This window comes from Heptranchias perlo, chromosome 4, assembly GCF_035084215.1.
Source record: "Heptranchias perlo isolate sHepPer1 chromosome 4, sHepPer1.hap1, whole genome shotgun sequence".
Lineage (NCBI taxonomy): Eukaryota > Metazoa > Chordata > Chondrichthyes > Hexanchiformes > Hexanchidae > Heptranchias > Heptranchias perlo.
The window spans coordinates 1169844-1193002 of NC_090328.1; the positions used below are offsets into that span (position 1 = coordinate 1169844).

Sequence of the window (23159 nt, forward strand, 5' to 3'; positions counted from 1 at the left end):
CTCTTAGGTGGGACCTTATCAAATGCCTTCTGGAAGTCCATATAAATAACATCCATTGACATTCCCATGTCCACTACTTTAGTCACCTCTTCAAAAAATTCAATCAGGTTTGTCAGGCACGACCTACCTTTCACAAATCCATGCTGGCTCTCTCTGATTAACTGAAAATTCTCAAGATGTTCAGTCACCCTATCCTTAATTATAGACTCCAGCAATTTCCCCACAACAGATGTGCGGCTAACTGGTCTATAATTCCCTGGTTTCCCTCTCTTTCCTTTCTTAAAAAGCGGAGTGACATGTGCAATTTTCCAATCTGGAGGGACTGTTCCTGAATCTAGAGAACTTTGAAAGATTATAGTTCGGGCATCTGCAATCTGCTCACCTACTTCCTTTAAAACCCTGGGATGGAAACCATCTGGTCCTGGGGATTTGTCACTCTTTAGTGCTATTATTTTCTTCATTACTGTTGCTTTACTTATGTTAATTTTATTGAGTCCCTGTCCCCGATTCAATATTAGTTTTCTTGGAATTTACGGCATGCTATCCTCTTTTTCCACTGTAAATACTGACGCAAAGTAATTGTTCAACATGTCCGCCATTTCCCCATTGTCAATGACAATATCCCCACTTTCAGTTTTTAAGGGGCCAACACTGCTCCTGACCACCCACTTCTTCCTAATATAACTATAAAAGTTCTTCGTATTGGTTTTGATATCCCTTGCAAGTTTCTTTTCATACTCTCTTTTTACGATCTGTTTTGTGACCCTTTGTTGATCTTTGTATCTTTCCCATTCGCCAGGTTCTGTGCCATTTTTTGCCTTTTTGTATGCCCTTTCCTTATGTCTTATACAAGAATCATAGAAGTTTACAACATGGAAACAGGCCCTTCGGCCCAACATGTCCATGTCGCCCAGTTTATACCACTAAGCTAGTCCCAATTGCCTGCACTTGGCCCATATCCCTCTATACCCATCTGTCCAAATGCTTTTTAAGAGACAAAATTGTACCCGCCTCTACTACTGCCTCTGGCAGCTCGTTCCAGACACTCACCACCCTTTGAGTGAAAAAACTGCCCCTCTGGACCCTTTTGTATCTCTCCCCTCTCACCTTAAATCGATGTCCGCTCGTTATAGACTCCCCCACCTTTGGGAAAAGATTTTGACTATCTACCTTATCTATGCCCCTCATTATTTTATAGACTTCTATAAGATCACCCCTTAACCTCCTACTCTCCAGGGAAAAAAGTCTCAGTCTATCCAACCTCTCCCTATAAGTCAAACCATCAAGTCCCGGTAGCATCCTAGTAAATCTTTTCTGCACTCTTTCTAGTTTAATAATATCCTTTCTATAATAGGGTGACCAGAACTGTACACAGTATTCCAAGTGTGGCCTTACTAATGTCTTGTACAACTTCAACAAGACATCCCAACTCCTGTATTCAATGTTCTGACCAATGAAACCAAGCATGCTGAATGCCTTCTTCACCACCCTATCCACCTGTGACTCCACTTTCAAGGAGCTATGAACCTGTACTCCTAGATCTCTTTGTTCTATAACTCTCCCCAACGCCCTACCATTAACGGAGTAGGTCCTGGCCCGATTCGATCTACCAAAATGCATCACCTCACATTTATCTAAATTAAACTCCATCTGCCATTCATCGGCCCACTGGCCCAATTTATCAAGATCCCGTTGCAATCCTAGATAACCTTCTTCACTGTCCACGATGCCACCAATCTTGGTGACATCTGCAAACTTACTAACCATGCCTCCTAAATTCTCATCCAAATCATTAATATAAATAACAAATAACAGCGGACCCAGCACCGATCCCTGAGGCACACCGCCCTCTGTCTTCTGTCGTCAATCCAATTTTGTATCCAATTGGCTACCTCACCTTGGATCCCGTGAGATTTAACCTTATGTAACAACCTACCATGCGGTACCTTGTCAAAGGCTTAGCTAAAGTCCATGTAGACCACGTCTACTGCACAGCCCTCATCTATCTTCTTGGTTACCCCTTCAAAAAACTCAATCAAATTCGTGAGACATGATTTTCCTCTCACAAAACCATGCTGACTGTTCCTAATCAGTCCCTGCCTCTCCAAATGCCTGTAGATCCTGTCTCTCAGAATACCCTCTAACAACTTACCCACTACAGATGTCAAGCTCACCGGTCTGTAGTTCCCAGGCTTTTCCCTGCCGCCCTTCTTAAACAAACGCACAACATTTGCTACCCTCCAATCTTCAGGCACCTCACCTGTAGCTGTCGATGATTCAAATATCTCTGCTAGGGGACCCGCAATTTCCTCCCTAACCTCCCATAACGTCCTGGGATACATTTCATCAGGTCCCGGAGATTTATCTACCTTGATGCGCGTTAACACTTCCAGCACCTCCCTCTCTGTAATATGTACACTCCTCAAGACATCACTATTTATTTCCCCAAGTTCCCTAACATCCATGCCTTTCTCAACCGTAAATACCGATGTGAAATATTCATTCAGGATCTCACCCATCTCTTGTGGTTCCGCACATAGATGACCTTGTTGATCCTTAAGAGGCCCTACTCTCTCCCTAGTTACTCTTTTGCCCTTTATGTATTTGTAGAAGCTCTTTGGATTCTCCTTTGCCTTATCTGCCAAAGCAATCTCATGTCCCCTTTTTGCCCTCCTGATTTCTCTCTTAACTCTGCTCCGGCAATCTCTATACTCTTCAAGGGATCCACTTGATCCCAGCTGCCTATGCATGTCATATGCCTCCTTCTTTTTGACTAGGGCCTCAATCTCCCGAGTCATCCAAGGTTCCCTACTTCTACCAGCCTTGCCCTTCACTTTATAAGGAATGTGCTTACCCTGAACCCTGGTTAACACACTTTTGAAAGCCTCCCACTTACCAGACGTCGCTTTGCCTGCCAACAGACTCTCCCAATCAACTTCTGAAAGTTCCTGTCTAATACCATCAAAATTGGCCTTTCCCCAATTTAGAATTTTAACTTTTGGGCCAGACCTATCATTCTCCATAGCTATTTTAAAACTAATGGAATTATGATCACTGGTCCCAAAGTGATCCCTCACTAACACTTCTGTCCCTTACCTCTTCAGTTGTCCATGGCTGTTTTTTTTGGCAAGTGGAGTTCTTGCCCCACAGGGGTATAAACCGGTTCTGTATCACGTTAATTGTTTCTTTTAACATTTCCCACTGATCATCAGTCGATTTACCCATTAACAGAGTTGCCCAGTTTACCAGTCTCTGTCTCATCCCATTGATGTGGCGATGCCGGTGATGGACTGGGGTTGACAATTGTAAACAATTTTACAACACCAAGTTATAGTCCAGCAACTTTATTTTAAATTCACAAGCTTTCGGAGGCTACCTCCTTCCTCAGGTGAACGATGTGGAAACGAAGTGGATTTCATTTCCACATCGTTCACCTGAGGAAGGAGGTAGCCTCCGAAAGCTTGTGAATTTAAAATAAAATTGCTGGACTATAACTTGGTGTTGTAAAATTGTTTACAATTGTCATCCCATTGAAGTCGGCCTTACCCAAATCGAGAATCTTAGCAGCTGACTCACTTTTTTCCCTTTCAAACACTACATTGAACTCGATTGTATTATGATCGCTTTTGGATAGATGTTCACGCACAGTTAAGCCGTTAACTAAATCTGGTACATTACTCATTACTAAATCTAGTATGGCTTGCCCCCTTGTTGCCTCTAGGACATACTGCTGTCGAAAACTATCCCGGACACACTCAAGAAATTCACTACCTTTCTGACAGTTGCTAGTCTGATTTTCCCAATCGATGTGAAGGTTGAAGTCCCCCATTAAGACCACTATGCCTTTGTTACATGCTTGCCTAATCTCTGTATTTATACAATCTCGCACTTCTCTCAAACAGATATTCCAATTTGGATACTGTTGGGGGAGATGGCTTATCAGGGGAAAGCAGCAAGAGCCAAGTTCGTGGCACCACGGGTGGCTCTGCTGCACATGAGGGGAGGAGGAAGAGTGGCAGGGCTATAGTGATCGGGGATTCAATTGTAAGGGGAACAGATAGGCGTTTCTGCGACCGTAAACGTGACTCCAGGAAGGTATGTTGCCACCCTGGTGCTAGGGTCAAGGATGTCACGGAGCAGCTGCAGGGCATTCTGGAGGGGGAGGGTGAACAGCCATGTCGTTACCAACGACATAGGTAAAAAAAGGGATGAGGTCCTGCAAGGTGAATTCGAGCACGGAGTGCAGCGGAGCACAGAGTGGTCAGCTGAGAGTTTGGTGAGTGTGGGAGTTTGGTGAAGTGGGGAAGGAGGTGCTGCTTTGCCTTGCTTTTCCTAACTTATTCTGCAGAGAGGCGGCGGACCTGAGCAGCAGAAGACTGAGAGTGGGGATAAAAGCAGCAGCAGACCTGCAACAAGAGAAAACTACTGTGCGACGTCGCAGTTGAGGCAGGAGAGTCCGAGAGGTGAGCACAGTATAAAAGGAGAGACCGAGAGCGGGAGGAGAGTCTGAGAGGTGAACACAGTGTAACTCTAAGGCAAGTCATGGCAGCAGAGCTCGCACCCGTGATATGCTCCTCCTGCACTATGTGGGAAGTCATGGACACTACCAGTGTCCCTGGTGTGCAGGAAGTGCGTCCAGATGCAGCTACTGGCTAACCATCTTTCGGAGCTGGAGCTGCGGGTGGATTTACTGTGGAGCATCCACGATGCTGAGACTATCGTGGATAGCACGTTCAGTGAAGGGGTCACACCGCAGGTAAAGATTACACATGGCAGAAAGGAAATGGGTGACTGCCAGGCAGATTAAAAGGACTAGGCAGGTAGAGCAGGAGTCCCCTGGGGCCATCTCCCTCTCAAACAGATATTCTGCTTTAGATACTGTTGGGAGATATGGCTTATCAGGGGAAAGCAGCAAGAGCCAGGTTCGGGGCACCACGGGTAGCTCTGCTGCACAGGAGGGGAGGAAGAAGAGTGGCAGGGCTACAGTGATAGGGGATTCAATTGTAAGGGGAACAGATAGGCGTTTCTGCGGCCGCAAATGTGACTCCAGGATGGTATGTTGCCTCCCTGGTGCTAGGGTCAAGGATGTCACGGAGCGGCTGCAGGGCATTCTGGAGGGTGAGGGTGAACAGCAGTAGTCGTGGTCTATATTGGTACCAACGACATAGGTAAAAAAAGGGATGAGGTCCTGCAAAGTGAATTTAAGGAGTTAGGAGATAAATTAAAAAGCAGGACTTCAAAGGTAGTGATCTCAGGATTACTACCGGTGCCACGTGCTAGTGAGTATAGGAACAGGAGAATAGACAGGATGAATGCGTGGCTGCAGGGATGGTGTAGGAGAGAGGGATTTAGATTCCTGGGACATTGGGACCGGTTCTGGGGAAGGTGGGACCTGTACAAGCGTGACGGGTTACACCCGAGCAGGACCGGGACCAATGTCCTCGCGGGGGTGTTTGCTAGTGCTGTTGGGGAAGGTTTAAACGAGAGTGGCAGGGGGATGGGAACCTGAGCAGGGAGTCAGAAGAGAATAAAGTTGAGAGCAGCAAGAGAGGGGAAGACCCAGGGCAAATCTACAACACAAATAGTACAAACAGTTGTTCAAGAACAAGTGAAAGGGAAAAGCGTAGAGCAGCGGAAAGAAAGTGCACTTTAGGCACGACAGATAAAACAAAAACTAGAAGGCGTAAGGCGATTAACCCAGCATCAAAGCTGTGGCAGGGGGTTGGGAACCTGAGCAGGGAGACAGAGGAAAGCGTGTCAGGAAGGGACAGAAGGTATGGAGTAAAAGGTAAAGTGTTAAAAAAGGAAAAAGCAGGAACGAAGTGTCACAAAACATATTTGAAAGTTCTTTATCTGAATGTACGTAGCATTCGTAACAAAATGGACGAGTTAACAGCACAAATAACTACGTATGGGAATGATCTTGTGGCCATTACAGAAACATGGCTGCAGGGTGACAATGACTGGGAATTAAATATGCCAGGGTATTATATGCCAGGGACTGGGAATTAAATATGCCAGGGTATTATATGCCAGGGATCACAATGTCTTCACCTTCGATAACCAGTTCTTTACCCAAACACACGGAACAGCCATGGGGACCAAATTCGCACCCCAATACGCCAACATTTTCATGCACAAGTTCGAGCAGGACTTCTTCACTGCACAAGACCTCCAACCAACACTATACACCAGATACATCGACGACATTTTCTTTCTATGGACCCACGGCAAGGAATCACTAAAGAGACTACACGATAACATCAACAAGTTCCATCCCACCATCAAGCTCACCATGGACGACTCCTCAGAATCAGTTTCTTTCTTGGACACACGAATCTCCATCAAAGACGGGCACCTCAGCACCTCACTCTACCGCAAGCCCACGGACAACCTCACGATGCTCCACTTTTCCAGCTTCCACCCTAACCACGTCAAAGAGGCCATCCCCTATGGACAGGCCCTGCGAATACACAGGGTCTGCTCAGACGAGGAGGAACGCGATGGACACCTACAGACGCTGAAAGACGCCCTAGTAAGAACGGGATATGACGCTCGACTCATCGATCGACAGTTCCGACGGGCCACAGCAAAAAATCGCATAGACCTCCTCAGGAGACTAACACGGGACGCAACCAACAGAGTACCCTTTGTCGTCCAGTACTTCCCCGGAGCGGAGAAACTACGCCATGTTCTCCGCAGCCTTCAACATGTCATCAATGAGGACAAACACCTCGCTATGGCCATCCCCACACCTCCACTACTCGCCTTTAAACAGCCACCCAACCTCAAACAGACCATCGTTCGCAGCAAATTACCCAGCTTTCAAGAGAACAGCGTCCACGACGCCACACAACCCTGCCACGGTAACCTCTGCAAGACATGCCAGATCATCGACACAGATACCACCATCACACGAGATGACACCACCCACCAGGTGCATGGTTCATACTCCTGTGACTCGGCCAAAGTTGTCTACCTCATACGTTGCAGGAAAGGATGCCCCAGAGCATGGTACATTGGCGAGACCATGCAGACGCTGCGACAACGGATGAACGGACACCGCGCAACAATCGCCAAACAGGAGGGTTCCCTCCCAGTCGGGGAACACTTCAGCAGTCATGGACATTCATCCACCGACCTTCGGGTAAGCGTACTCCAAGGCGGCCTTCGAGACACACGACAACGCAAAATCGTCGAGCAGAAATTGATAGCCAAGTTCCGCACCCATGAGGACGGCCTCAACCGGGATCTTGGGTTCATGTCACGCTACACGTTACCCCACCAGCGAACAAATGTTATCTGTTTTTAATATAATGGGTCATTTGCTGGCTCTCTCTGCCTTCCGGATGTTTCTGCCTCTCTCTGTGTTTTTTTTTCTCTGTTTTTTTTCCCTGTTTGTTTTTTTGTTGAATGTGTATTCGGGGGTTCTGCAGGCGACACCTCTCTGTCTGAACACGGTGATTGCCTTGGCAACGGGCAGTTGCAGGGGCAGTCTGTAAACACCATGTATTGTTCAATATGTATAAATGCGTAGGCTTCAAGGAGCTCTTGAAACATTTGCCTGAGGAAGGAGAAAATCTCCGAAAGCTTGTGAATTTAAAATAAAATTGCTGGACTATAACTTGGTGTTGTAAAATTGTTTACAAGGGTATTTAACAATCAGGAAGGACAGGCAGGAAGGAAGGGGAGGTGGGGTGGCTATGTTAATAAAGGAAGGAATCACTGTAATACAGAGAAATGATATTGGGACAAAGGATCAGGACAATGAAACAGTTTGGGTAGAGATAAGGAATAATAAGGGGAAAAAAACACGAGTGGGCGTAGTATCTCGGCCTCCTAATAGTTGCAACTCTGCTGGAAGAAGTATTAATCAGGAAATAGCCGGGGCATGTAATAAGGGAACAGCTATAATTATGGGGGATTTTAACTATCATATTAACTGGACAAATCAAATTGGGCAGGGCAGCCTTGAGTAAGAGTTTATTGAGTGTATTCGGGATGGATTTCTTGAGCAGTATGTAACTGATCCGACAAGGGGGCAAGCAACCTTGGACCTGGTCCTGTGTAATGAGCCAGGATTAATTAATAATGTCCTAGTTAAGGACCCCCTTGGAATGAGTGACCATAACATGGTTACATTCCATATCCAATTCGAGGGTGAGAAGGTTGGTTCTCAAACAAGCGTACTGAGCTTGAATAAAGGAGACTATGATGGTATGAGAGCGGAATTGATTAAAGTGGACTGGGAAAATAGATTAAAGGGTAAGACGGTACATGAGCAGTGGTGTTCATTTAAGGAGTTATTTTACAACTTTCAAAAAATATATATTCCACTGAGGAAAAAAGGGTGTAAAAGAAATGACAGCCATCCGTGGCTAAGTAAAGAAATTAAGGATAGTATCCGACTAAAAACAAGGACATATAAGGTAGCCAAACTTAGTGGGAGGATAGAAGATTGGGAAGTCTTCAAAAGACAGCAAAAAGTAACTAAAGGATTGATTAAGAAAGGGAAGATAGATTATGAAAATAAATTAGCAAAAAATATAAAAACAGATAGCAAGAGTTTCTATAGTTATATAAAAAGAAAAAGGGTGGCTAAGGCAAACGTAGGTCCCTTAGAGGATGAGACCGGGAAATTAATGGTGGGAAACATGGAGATGGCAAAAATGCTGAACAAATATTTTGTTTCAGTCTTTACGGTAGAGGACACTAAGAATATCCCAACACTGGACAAACAGGGGGCTCGAGGGGGGGAGGAGCTAAATACGATTAAAATCACTAAGGAATTGGTACTCAGTAAATTAATGGGACTCAAGGCGGATAAATCCCCTGGACCTGATGGCTTACATCCGAGGGTCTTGAGGGAAGTGGCAGTCGGGATTGTGGATGCTTTGGTAATAATTTTCCAAAATTCTCTGGACTCGACAAAGGTCCCGGCAGATTGGAAAACTGCTAATGTAACACTCTTATTTAAAAAGGGTAGTAGGCAGAAGGCTGGAAATTATAGACCAGTTAGCCTAACATCTGTGGTGGGTAAAATTTTGGAGTCTATTATTAAGGAGACAGTAGCGGAACATTTGGATAAACATAATTTAATAGGACAAAGTCAGCATGGCTTTATGAAGGGGAAGTCATGTCTGACAAATTTGCTTGAGTTCTTTGAGGACGTAACGTACAGGGTGGATAAAGGGGAACCAGTGGACGTAGTGTATTTAGACTTCCAGAAGGCATTCGACAAGGTGCCACATAAAAGATTATTGCTCAAGATAAAGAATCACTGGATTGGGGGTAATATTCTGGCATGGGTGGAGGATTGGTTATCTAACAGGAAGCAGAGAGTTGGGATAAATGGTACATTCTCGGACTGGCAACCAGTAGCCAGTGGTGTTCCGCAGGGGTCGGTGCTGGGTCCCCAACTTTTTACAATCTATATTGACGATTTGGAGGAGGGGACCGAGTGTAACCTATCAAAGTTTGCAGATGATACAAAGATGGGAGGGAAAGTAGAGAGTGAGGAGGACATAAAAAACCTGCAAGGGGATCGCGACAGGCTGGGTGAGTGGGCGGAGATTTGGCAGATGCAATACAATATTGGAAAATGTGAGGTTATGCACTTTGGCAGGAATAATCAGAGAGCAAGTTATTTTCTTAATGGCGAGAGACTGGAAAGTACTGCAGTACAAAGGGATCTGGGGGTCCTAGTGCAAGAAAATCAAAAAGTTAGTATGCAGGTGCAGCAGGTGACCAAGAAGGCCAACGGAATGTTGGCTTTTATTGCTAGTGGGATAGAATATAAAAACAGGGAGGTATTGCTGCAGTTATTTAAGGTATTGGTGAGACCGCACCTGGAATACTGCATACAGTTTTGGTGTCCATACTTAAGAAAAGACATACTTGCTCTCGAGGCAGTACAAAGAAGGTTCACTCGGTTAATCCCGGGGATGAGGGGGTGGACATATGAGGAGAGGTTGAGTAGATTGGGTCTCTAATCATTGGAGTTCAGAAGAATGAGAGGTGATCTTATTGAAACATATAAGATTGTGAAGGGGCTTGATCGGGTGGATGCGGTAAGGATGTTCCCAAGGATGGGTGAAACTAGAACGAGGGGGCACAATCTTAGAATAAGGGGCTGCTCTTTCAAAACTGAGATGAGGAGAAACTTCTTCACTCAGAGGGTAGTAGGTCTGTGGAATTTGCTGCCCCAGGAAGCTGTGGAAGCTACATCATTAAATATATTTAAAACAGAAATAGACAGTTTCCTAGAAGTAAAGGGAATTAGGGGTTACGGGGAGCGGGCAGGAAATTGGACATGAATTTAGATTTGAGGTTAGGATCAGATCAGCCATGATCTTATTGAATGGCAGAGCAGGCTCGAGGAGCCGATTGGCGTACTCCTGCTCCTATTTCTTATGTTCTTATGTTCTTATTAAATGTTAGTGGTCAGAGAGACTTGCGTCCTCGTACAAGAAACACAAAAGTTAGTATTCAGGTATGGCAGGCAATTCGGAAAGCAAATGGCAAGTTGGCCTTTATTGCAAGGGGGTTGGAGTACAAGAGTAAGGACGTCTTACTACAGTTGTACAGAGCTTTAGTGAGACCTCGCCTGGAGTATTGCGTATCTAAGGAAGGATATACTTGCCTTCGAGGTGGTGCAATGAAGGTTCACTGGATTAATTCCTGGGGTGAGAGGGTTGTTCTATGAAGAGAGGTTGAGTGGAATGGGCCTATACTCTCTGGAGTTTAGAAGAATGAGAGCTGATCTCATTGAAAAATATAAGATTAGGAGGGGGCTTGACAGGGTCGATGCTGAGAGATTGTTTCCCCTGGCTGGAGAGTCTAGAACTAGGGGGCATAGTCTCAGGATAAGGGGTCGGCCATTCAATGCTGAGCTGAGGAGGAATTTCTTCATGCAGAGAGTTGTGAATTTTTGGAATTCTCTGCCCCAGAGATCTGTGGATGCTGAGTCATTGAATATATTTAAGGCTGAGATGGATAGATTTTTGGACCCTAGGGGAATCAAGGGATATGGGGATCGGGCGGGAAAGTGGAGTTGAGGTCGAAGATCAGCCATGATCTGATTGAATGGTGGAGCAGGCTCGAGGGGCCGTATGGCTTACTCCTATGCCTATTTATTATGTTCTCCTTAGAACAGAGAAAGTTCAGAGAAGGTTTGATCAAGGTGTTCAAAATCATGAACGGTTTTGATGGAGTAAATAAGGAGAAAATGCTTCCAGTGACAGAAGGGTCAGTAACCAGAGAACACAGATTGAAGGTGATTGGCAAAAGAGCCAGAGGCAACATGAGGAATCATGTTTTTGTGCAGCGAGTTGTAATGATCTGGGATGCACTGCCTGAAAGTGTGGTGGAACCAGATTCAATAGTAAGATTCAACAGTAATAGTAACAAAAGGGAACTGGATAAATACTTGTCAGGAAAAAATTTACAGAGCTAAGGGGAAAGAGCAGGAGAATGGGACTAATTGGATAGCTCTTTCAAAAAGCCGGCACATGCACGATAGGTCGAATGGCCTCCTCCTGTGCAGTACCTACTGTGATATTATGATACATATGCACACACTGAAATCCAACCACAAACACAAAATACAATCTAGCTCAGAAAGACTAATGTGGTGATTTTGCCAGCACCATGCGTGGGTCAGAATCATTGTTGCGAGGATAAATTTTCTGCTTTTGCATTACAGGCACAAAGCTTCATCTGCAAGGAGTACATGTTGGGAAACTGCATGTGCACATCTCATGATTTCTGTTGATTATATAGTTAATGGATGGAAAATCAGGGGCTGGCACATGTGTGATTTCCCAATGTGCACTCTTAGCAGGTGAGGCTGTGTGCTGGAAAAGCAAAAGTGGAAAATTTAGCCCATAGTGTTATTGCCCTAAATCCAACTCACACTCACATCTGGTGAGGCTCCAAGCCCGCAGAAAAGCTTTGCAAAATTATCTCTTTTATTTCCATACAATTATATTTTGCCTTACCATCAGGACAAACACATCCTAAGAGACCTGGCCCCTTGCACTGCACCTTGTTCCTGTAATTTTGGCATGTGGTAGGACACAGGCTGGCAACGACACTGAAATAGTAAGTAGCACGGCATTCTAGGAGACAAACAGAGAAACAAGAATGTAAAAATTTTAGTCAACAAAGAGGGACTTCAAGTGGTCCTTTCCACAAACGCAAGCCTAAGTTAATCGGTCTCTTCCCAAAAATCACAAAGGATCACCAAGATAAGTAAAGCTGAGGGAAGCTCATCCTCCTTTAGAACCTGTAGTCCCCAATTCACAGCATTTAGCTGAAAGATTTTAGCTCTGTATGGAAGACTGTTCCAGGATTAATTAATCTTTGTGTGAAGTGCTTCTTAATATTAGTCAGAAGTTGCCTTTTACTAGTTTGTACCTATGTCCATGTGACATGCAGTCAAGGTTTCACCAAAAATAGTGCTTCTGATTAAGCTTTTCTAATTGGAACACAGGTACAGGAGGAGGCCATTCAACCACTTGAGCCTGTTCTGCCTTTCAGTTAGGTCTGTACCTCAACTCCATTTACCCATCTTTGTTGCATATCTCTTGATACCCTACCTAACAAAAATCTATCAATCTCAGTCTTGAAAATTTCAATTGGCCCCCAGCATCCATAGCCTTTGGGGGGGGGGAAATAATTCCATATTTCCACTACCCATTGTGTGAAAAAATGATTCCTAATTTCACTCCTAAATGGCCTAACTCTAATTTTAAGGTTGAGCCCTCTTGTTCTGCATTCCCCCACCAGAGGAAATAGTTTCTCTGTACCTACTCTATCTAATCCCTTTAATCATTATAAACATCTCGATTAGATCACCCCTCAACCCTCTAAACTTAAGGAATACAAACCAAGTTTATGCAAAATGTCCTTATAATTTAATCCTCTAAGCCCCGGTATCATTCTGGTGAATCAGTGCTGTACCCCTTCCAAGGCCAATATATCCTTCCTGAGGTGCGGTACCCAAAACTGAACACAGTGCTCCAGATGGAGTCTGACTAAGACTTTGTACAACTGAAGCATCACTTCCTCACTTTTGTCTTCCAGCCCTCTTGAGATAAAGACCTACATTCCATCAGCCTTTTTGATTACTTTTTATACCTGTGCACTAGCTTTCAGTGACCTGTGTATATGGACACCCAAATCCTTTTGCTCCTCCACAGCTCCTAATCTCTCATTATGAAGAAATTATTCCAATATGTCTTGTTGGGATCCAAAGTAGATGACGTCACACTTACACACATTGAACTCCATCTGCCATACTTTTGCCCACTCACTTAGTCTATGTCCCTTTGTAACTTCTTGCGCCCACCTACACGACTTACTGTGCCTCCTAAGTGTCGTTTGCAAATTTGGATGTACAACTCTCTGTTCCTTCATCCAGGACATTAATATAAATGGAGATAAGTTGATCCCTGGGGAACACCACTTATCACATACCGCCAATCAAAGAACATTCCTTTTATCCCTATTCTCTGTCTCCTACCTCCCTACCAATTACTGACCCATGTGACAAGGTTATCTCCAATTCCATGAATTTTCCATTTTGCCAATAATTTCTTGTGCAGATCCTGATCAAATACCTACTGAAAGTCCATATAGAAACGCCTCCATCCACCATGCTAGTGACCTCCTCGAAATTTAATTAGATTAGTCAGACATGGCCTACCCTTCACAAATCCATAATGGCTCTCTTTGATCAGCTCATAGTTGTCCAAGTGCTCAGTCACTGTCTTTGATGATAAATTCCAATAACTTCCCTACAACTGATGTTAAAACTAAAGGATACGTAGTTACCTGGTTTCTCCCTTTATCCCTTCAAATAGAATAGTGATATTTGCAATTTTCCGATCCAATGGAAGAATTCCTGAATCTAGAGAGCTTTAGAAATTTATGGGTAATCCATCTGTAATTTCCTCACCTATTTCTTTAAATACTCTGAGGTTCAAACCATCAGGTAGTATAATGGTTATATTACTGGACTAGTAATCAAGTAGAACTTGAGGTCAAATTGCCACCACGGCAGTTTGAGAATTGGAATTCAGTTTTTAAAAAGTCTGGAAATTTTAAAAAAGCTGGTACCAGTAAAAGTGACCATGAAGTTTTCGGATTGTTGTACAAACCCAGCAGGTTCATTAATGTCCTTTAGGGAAGAAAATCTGCCGTCCTAAACCGGTCTAGCCAAATGTGACTCTAGTCCCACATCAATGTGGTTGACTCTTAATTGTCCAATGAAGCAGCCTAGCAAACCACTCAATTGTATCAAATTGTGACAATGCAGCAGTTCAAAAAGGGGTCCCACCACCACCTTGTCAAGGGCACCAAGGGATGGGCAATCAATGCCATCCTTGCCAGCACCCAACCTGCCTCCAACCCACCCATTTCTGGTTTTCACCGGGGCAGGACGAGAGGCAGACAACCAACCGCTCCCAGAAGGCAGGTTGGTCACTAAAACCTTTCATGGAGGCTGCCGACCTCCATTTTCAAAGGTTTTTCGATTTCAACCCCTGGGGGCCAAGATTCCCGGGCCTTCTCCTTCATGCCACGTGAAAGGGAGCGAGAAGGCCCAAAACTGCAGGTAAGTGCCTTTCTGGCACTGCTTGTGGGCCTGGAGGAGCAGGAGTGCTTCCCCCAGGCCCAACAGCCTTCTTGCAACGACCCCCCAATGTTCGCAGACCCCCCGCCCCCCAGATCTACCCCTGGGGCTGATCACCGATCCCTCCCCCCATGTCTGACTCCTCCAATGACTGACTCCCCCACCCCGTAACCTCCATGCCCATTGGTGCCCCATGCCCACCCATGCCCCCGATGCACGCCCCCCCCCCCCCCGCCATCAATACAATGAAAGATTAACCTGACAACTTATCTTTTCACATCCTCTTCCTTGCTCTGCTCCTGTCTGACTGAGGCCGGCCAATCGGACGGCAAACCAACAAAAAAAAACAAAAGCTGTCCTTACATCAAAATCATAAGAACGTCTGAGAAACCCATACTTCCGGGTTTCCCGTCCACGATTCGACCTCCCTGCCCCCTTCCTGGCTCAGGGCTAAAATTACCCCCAAAGCGTCTGCAAAGGGACATAGATAGGTTAAGTGAGTGGGCAAGAAGGTGACAGATGGAGTATAATGTGAGGTTATTCACTTTGGTAGGAAGAATAGAAAAGCAGAATATTTTAAAATGGTGAGAAACTGTTAAATGTTGGTGTTCAGAGAGATCTGCGTGTCCCCGGACAAGAAACGCAGAAAGTTAGTATGCAGGTACAGCAAGCAATTAGGAAGGCAAATGGTATATTGGCCTTTAGTGCAAGGGGGTTGGAGTACAAGAGTAAGGAAGTCTTGCTACAATTGTAAAAGGCTTTGGTGAGACCACACCTGGAGTACTGCGTATCGTTCTGTTCTCCTTATCTAAGGAAGGGTATACTTGCCTTGTAAGCGGTGCAACAAAGTTTCACTAGATTAATTCCTGGGATGAGAACGTTGTCCTATGAGGAGAGATTAAGTAGAATGGGCCTATACTCACTGGAGTATAAAAGAATGAGAGGTGATCTCATTGAAAAATATAAGATTCTGAGGGGGCTTCACAGGGTAGATGCTGAGAGGTTGTTTCCCCTGGCTGGCGAGTCTAGAACTAGAGGGCATAGTCGCAGGATAACGGGTAGCCATTCAAGACTGAGATGAGGAGGAATTTCTTCACGCAGAGGGTTGTGAATTTTTGGAGTTCTCTACCCCAGAGGGATGTGGATGCTGAGTCATTGAATATATTTAAGGCTGAGATAGATAGATCTTTGGACTCTAGGGAAATCAAGGGATGTGGGGATCGGGCAGGAATGTGGAGTGGAGGCCAAAGATCAGCCATAATCTTATTGAATGGTGGAGCAGGCTCGAGAGTCCGTATGGCCTACTCCTGCTCCTATTGCTTATGTTTTTATGATGCCCAAGTCCTGAGAATGAACATATCAAAAAAAAGTCCTGGAGATTTGTCTATCTTCATAGAATTATACAGCACAGGAGGCTGCCATTCGGCCCATTATGCATGTGCCAGCTCTTTGAAAGAGCTATGCAATTAGTCCCACTCCCCTGTTCTTTCCTCATAGCTCTGCAATGTTTCCCCCTTCAATTATTTATCCAATTCCCTTTTAAAAGTTCCCTTTTAAAAGTTACCACCACCCTTTCAGGCAGTACATTTCAGATGATAACAACTCGCTGCATAAAAATAATTGTCCTCATCTCCCTCTTATTCTTTTGTCCTCTGGTTACCGATGCTCCTGCAGTGGAAGCTGTTTCTCCCTATTTACACTATCGAAGCCCCTCATCATTTTGAACACCTCTATTAAATATCCCCTCACCCTTCTCTGCTCGAAGGAAAACAATCCCAGCTTCTCCTGTCTCTCCACATAACTGAAGTCCCTCATCCCTGGTACCATTCCAATAAATCTCCTCTGCACCCTCTCCAAGGCCTTGACATCCATCCTAAAGTGTAGTACCTAGAATTGAACACAATACTTCAGCTGAGGCCTAACCAGTGATTTATACAGGTTTAGCATAATTTCCTTGCTTTTGTACTCCATGCCTCCATTTATAAAGCCAAAATCCCGTATGCATTTTTAACAGCCGTTTCAACTTGTCCTGCCTCCTTCAAAGATTTGTGTAAGTAAACCCCCAGTCCCAATATTTTCTCCATTACCTTTCTTTACTTATAAGGGGGGGAGGAGCTAAATACGATTAAAATCACTAAGGAATTGGTACTCAGTAAATTAATGGGACTCAAGGCGGATAAATCCCCTGGACCTGATGGCTTACATCCCAGGGTCTTGAGGGAAATGGCAGTAGGGATTGTGGATGCTTTGGTAATAATTTTCCAAAATTCTCTGGACTCGGCAAAGGTCCCGGCAGATTGGAAAACTGCTAATGTAACACCCTTATTTAAAAAGGGTAGGAGGCAGAAGGCTGGAAATTATAGACCAGTTAGCTTAACATCTGTGGTGGGTAAAATTTTGGAGTCTATTATTAAGGAGACAGTAGCGGAACATTTGGATAAACATAATTTAATAGGACAAAGTCAGCATGGCTTTACGAAGGGGAAGTCATGTCTGACAAACTTGCTTGAGTTCTTTGAGGACATAACGTACAGGGTGGATAAAGGGGAACCAGTGGACGTAGTCATAGAAGTTACAACATGGAAACAGGCCCTTCGGCCCAACATGTCCATGTCGCCCAGTTTATACCACTCAGCTAGTCCCAATTGCCTGCACTTGGCCCATATCCCTCTATACCCATCTTACCCATGTAACTGTCCAAATGCTTTTTAAAAGACAAAATTGTACCCGCCTCTACTACTGCCTCTGGCAGCTCGTTCCAGACACTCACCACCCTTTGAGTGAAAAAATTGCCCCTCTGGACCCTTTTGTATCTCTCCCCTCTCACCTTAAATCTATGCCCCCTCGTTATAGACTCCCCTACCTTTGGGAAAAGATTTTGACTATCGACCTTATCTATGCCCCTCATTATTTTATAGACTTCGATAAGATCACCCCTTAACCTCCTGCTCTCCAGGGAAAAAAGTCCCAGTCTGTCTAACCTCTCCCTGTAAGTCAAACCATCAAGTCCCGGTAGCATCCTAGTAAATCTTTTCTGCACTCTTTCTAGTTTAATAATATCCTTTCTATAATAGGGTGACCAGAACTGTACACAGTACTCCAAGTGTGGCCTCACCAATGCCCTGTACAACTTCAACAAGACATCCCAACTCCTGCATTCAATGTTCTGACCAATGAAACCAAGCATGCTGAATGCCTTCTTCACCACCCTATCCACCTGTGACTCCACTTTCAAGGAACTATGAATCTGTACTCCCAGATCTCTTTGTTCGATAACTCTCCCCAACGCCCTACCATTAACGGAGTAGGTCCTGGCCCGATTCGATCTACCAAAATGCATCACCTCACATTTATCTAAATTAAACTCCATCTGCCATTCATCGGCCCACTGGCCCAATTTATCAAGATCCCGTTGCAATCCTAGATAACCTTCTTCACTGTCCACAATGCCACCAATCTTGGTGTCATCTGCAAACTTACTAACCATGCCTCCTAAATTCTCATCCAAATCATTAATATAAATAACAAATAACAGCGGACCCAGCACCGATCCCTGAGGCACACCGCTGGACACAGGCATCCAGTTTGAAAAACAACCCTCTACAACCACCCTCTGTCTTCTGTCGTCAAGCCAATTTTGTATCCAATTGGCTACCTCACCTTGGATCCCATGAGATTTAACCTTATGTAAAAACCTACCATGCGGTACCTTGTCAAATGCTTTGCTGAAGTCCATGTAGACCACGTCTACTGCACAGCCCTCATCTATCTTCTTGGTTACCCCTTCAAAAAACTCAATCAAATTCGTGAGACATGATTTTCCTCTCACAAAACCATGCTGACTGTTCCTAATTAGTCCCTGCCTCTCCAAATGCCTGTAGATCCTGTCCCTCAGAATACCCTCGAACAACTTACCCACTACAGATGTCAGGCTCACCGGTCTGTAGTTCCCAGGCTTTTCCCTGCCGCCCTTCTTAAACAAAGGCACAACATTTGCTACCCTCCAATCTTCAGGCACCTCACCTGTAGCAGTGGATGATTCAAATATCTCTGCGAGGGGACCCGCAATTTCCTCCCTAACCTCCCATAACGTCCTGGGATACATTTCATCAGGTCCCGGAGATTTATCTACCTTGATGCGCGTTAAGACTTCCAGCACCTCCCTCTCTGTAATGTGTACACTCCTCAAGACATCACTATTTATTTCCCCAAGTTCCCTAACATCCATGCCTTTCTCAACCGTAAATACCGATGTGAAATATTCATTCAGGATCTCACCCATCTCTTGTGGTTCCGCACATAGATGACCTTGTTGATCCTTAAGAGGCCCTACTCTCTCCCTAGTTACCCTTTTGCCCTTTATGTATTTGTAGAAGCTCTTTGGATTCACCTTTGCCTTATCTGCCAAAGCAATCTCATATCGCCTTTTTGCCCTCCTGATTTCTCTCTTAACTCTACTCCGGCAATATCTATACTCTTCAAGGGATCCACTTGATCCCAGCTGCCTATGCATGTCATATGCCTCCTTCTTCTTTTTGACTAGTGCCTCAATCTCCCGAGTCATCCAAGGTTCCCTACTTCTACCAGCCTTGCCCTTCACTTTATAAGGAATGTGCTTACCCTGAACCCTGGTTAACACACTTTTGAAAGCCTCCCACTTACCAGACGTCGCTTTGCCTGCCAACAGACTCTCCCAATCAACTTCTGAAAGTTCCTGTCTAATACCATCAAAATTGGCCTTTCCCCAATTTAGAATTTTAACTTTTGGGCCAGACCTATCCTTCTCCATAGCTATCTTAAAACTAATGGAATTATGATCACTGGTCCCAAAGTGATCCCTCACTAACACTTCTGTCACCTGCCCTTCCTTATTTCCCAAGAGGAGGTCAAGTTTTGCCCCCTCTCTAGTCGGGCCATCCACATACTGAATGAGAAATTCCTCCTGAATATTTAGACTTCCAGAAGGCATTCGACAAGGTGCCATATAAAAGATTATTGCTCAAGATAAAGAATCACTGGATTGGGGGTAATATTCTGGCATGGGTGGAGGATTGGTTATCTAACAGGAAGCAGAGAGTTGGGATAAATAGTACATTCTCGGACTGGCAACCAGTAGCCAGTGGTGTTCCGCAGGGGTCGGTGCTGGGTCCCCAACTCTTTACAATCTATATTAACGATTTGGAGGAGGGGACCGAGTGTAACATATCAAAGTTTGCAGATGATACAAAGATGGGAGGGAAAGTAGAGAGTGAGGAGGACATAAAAAAGCTACAAGGGGATATAGACAGGCTGGGTGAGTGGGCGGAGATTTGGCAGATGCAATACAATGTTGGAAAATGTGAGGTTATGCACTTTGGCAGGAAAAATCGGAGAGCAAGTTATTGTCTCAATGGCGAGAAACTGGAAAGTACTGCAGTACAAAGGGATCTGGGGGTCCCAGTGCAAGAAAATCAAAAAGTTAGTATGCAGGTGCAGCAGGTAATCAAGAAGGCCAACAGAATGTTGGCTTTTATTGCTAGGGGGATAGAATATAAAAACAGGGAGGTATTGCTGCAGTTATATAAGGTATTAGTGAGACCGCACCTGGAATACTGCATACAGTTTTGATGTCCATACTTAAGAAAAGACATACTTGCTCTCGAGGCAGTACAAAGAAGGTTCACTCGGTTAATCCCGGGGATGAGGGGGCGGACATATGAGGAGAGGTTGAGTAGATTGGGACTCTACTCATTGGAGTTCAGAAGAATGAGAGGCGATCTTATTGAAACATATAAGATTGTGAAGGGGCTTGATCGGGTGGATGCGGTAAGGATGTTCCCAAGGATGGGTGAAACTAGAACTAGGGGGCATAATCTTAGGATAAGGGGCTGCTCTTTCAAAACTGAGATGAGGAGAAACTTCTTCACTCAGAGGGTGGTAGGTCTGTGGAATTTGCTGCCCCAGGAAGCTGTGGAAGCTACATCATTAAATAAATTTAAAACAGAAATAGACAGTTTCCTAGAAGTAAAGGGAATTAAGGGTTACGGTGAGCGGGCAGGAAATTGGACATGATTTTAGATTTGAGGTTAGGACCAGATCAGCCATGATCTTATTGAATGGCGGAGCAGGCTCGAGGGGCCGATTGGCCTACTCCTGCTCCTATTTCTTATGTTCTTATGTTCTTATTAAATTCACCTGGACTTATTTTTAGGTTCCCTTGCACCGCTGGTACATTGTGAAAAGGGATGTAAAATACTCAATTAACAAATCTGCCATTTCCTTATTGTTCATTATAGTCTCGCCTGAATCTGTCTTTAATGGACTCATATTACCACTCTCTTTCTCTTAATGTATTTATAAAAACTTTTACTGTTCGCTCTTTGTTGCTTTTTTGTAGCACTCCCAACCTGTTGAATTCCTCCTTTTTTCTTGCATTTGAGTAAGCCTTTTCTTTTAGCTTGATACTGCATTACAACATTGTTGACTATGGTTGCTTAACTACACAAGTGGAGCCTTTGCCTTTTAGTATTCCAATTAGTATTTTATATTCACCCCCGTTCAAGGCCGAAAGGTCCAAGTTTTTCTAACCTGTCCTCCTAATTTAGCTCTCTGATATTAGAGATTTGCCACTATAATGCTTCCAGGACTAAATGGTAGTGGTCTTGCTTACCTAGAGAAATGCAAATGTTTCCTTCAGGATGAGATTAAAATCTGTACAGAACAAACTCCTAAATGGATAGAAAACCAAGTACATACTTTTCCAAAGCAGTGATTCTAAGTAGATGAAGCACTACATATTTGTTTCTTTTAGGGAGCAACTCCAAATGGCGATAGGCCTAGGTATTTAGATCTTAAAAACATAAGAAATAGGAGCAGGAGTGAGGTCATATGGCCCCTCGAACCTGCTCCGCCATTCAATAAGATCATGGCTGATCTTCTATCTCAACTCCACCTTCCTGCCTCATCCCAATATCCCTTGATTCCAGTAGTGCCAAAAATCTATCTATCTCAGTCTTGAATATACTCAACAACTGAGCATCCAGAGCCCTCTGAGGTAGAGAATTCCAAAGATTCACAACCGTTTCAGTGAAGAAATCTTTCTTCATCTCGGTCCCAAATGGCCGACCTCTTATCTATGACCCCTAGTTCTAAACTATCCATCCAGGGGAAACAACCTCTCAGCATCTACCTTGTGAAGCATTTCAATGAGATCACCTCTCATTCTTCTAAACTCCGGAGAATACAGGCCCATTTTACTCAGTCTCGCCTCATAGGACAACCCTCTCATCCCAGGAATCAATCTAGTGAATCTTTGTTGCACCGCCTCTAAGGCATGTAGGGGGGAAAATTGGATAAGGGTCCGTTCTGGGCGATGGTAGCGCTACCACCCCGCGCCCAATGGACCATACGCAGGCAGCACGTGAACCCTCGCTGCTGAGAGGCTGCATGGAGAATGAGGACGTTGGAAATGGGGCGTGCACAGCACACGTCATCAGCTGCCTGCACTACGTAAAAATGCAGGCACAATTCAAATGGCAGGTACACAGCTTACCTGCAGGAGGGAAAATAGCCATGAGAGCAGCTGCACCGGCACAAGAGAGGGCTCGACGCTTCTCCAATGATGCTCTCGAGGCCCTGGTGGAAGGCGTGGACAAAAGGAGGACCAGCATGTACGCGCAGGGTGGCTGGAGACCCTCCAGACTACAGCTGCGCAGGTATTGGCAGGCTGTGGCGCAGTAAGTGAAGGCAAGGAGCACTGCACCACGCACGTGGGTGCAGTGCCGGAAGAAATTCAATGATTTGACACGAGTGGTCAAGGTGAGTGAATACAAGTGTCAAGTGGCACATCCTACCAGCTGCACCACTGCTCCACGCACAAAACCTCCCATCACCCACCCCCCCACCAACAAACAATGCCCATCCATACACAATGCTGCACTTGGCATCCTGCATCTCACCTGCACATAATACCACACTTGCAGGCCACACAACCACCACTCACAAGTCACAAACTGGCAGCTATTAGACCATCACAGGCACATCACCCACACACCTTGCAGGACACTCAATGACACACTGTCTTGCAGGAGAAGGTGGCGCTTAACACCCAACAGCAGGAGGGGCCGGAGGGTGGACGGGCACGTTTGCACGTCCTCACCTAGAGGAGATGGTGCTCCGGATCATTGGGTGGGCCGTTGCTGCAGCCATCACAACATGGAGGTCCCGGTGAAGGGGGTCTCTGCATATTTAATGATCCTTCTCCTTTTCCACATCTCTCTCCTCCCATAATCTTTTCTGACTCACATGCTGCACATGCTGTCAGCACACACCTCTTGCTTGCTCCTCTCCCCACTCCACAACTCAACCTGTTTCCCTTTGTCACTGCAGATACCCAAGAACATGTGACGGCACCCTCCGAGGAGAAGGAGGAGGAGGACACACCGTCACTCGATCTGACACTTGCTTCCACCAGCTCAGTGACTGACACTGCGCGTCCTTTAGAGGTTAGGTTAGAGGAGGGATCTGCATGTGGTGAGACACCAAG

At 45.1% G+C, this 23159-nt stretch overlaps 1 protein-coding gene across 1 annotated transcript in view; it reads right to left on the reverse strand.

Annotated features, from left to right (window-relative positions):
• Nucleotides 1-23159, reverse strand: part of LOC137320383 (otogelin-like protein) — a 160959-nt gene that overhangs the window by 71963 nt on the left and 65837 nt on the right. The window contains exon 7 of the mRNA XM_067982083.1: nucleotides 12000-12119. Coding sequence (XP_067838184.1) covers nucleotides 12000-12119 — 120 coding nt within the window. The remainder of the gene's footprint in view (nucleotides 1-11999; nucleotides 12120-23159) is intronic.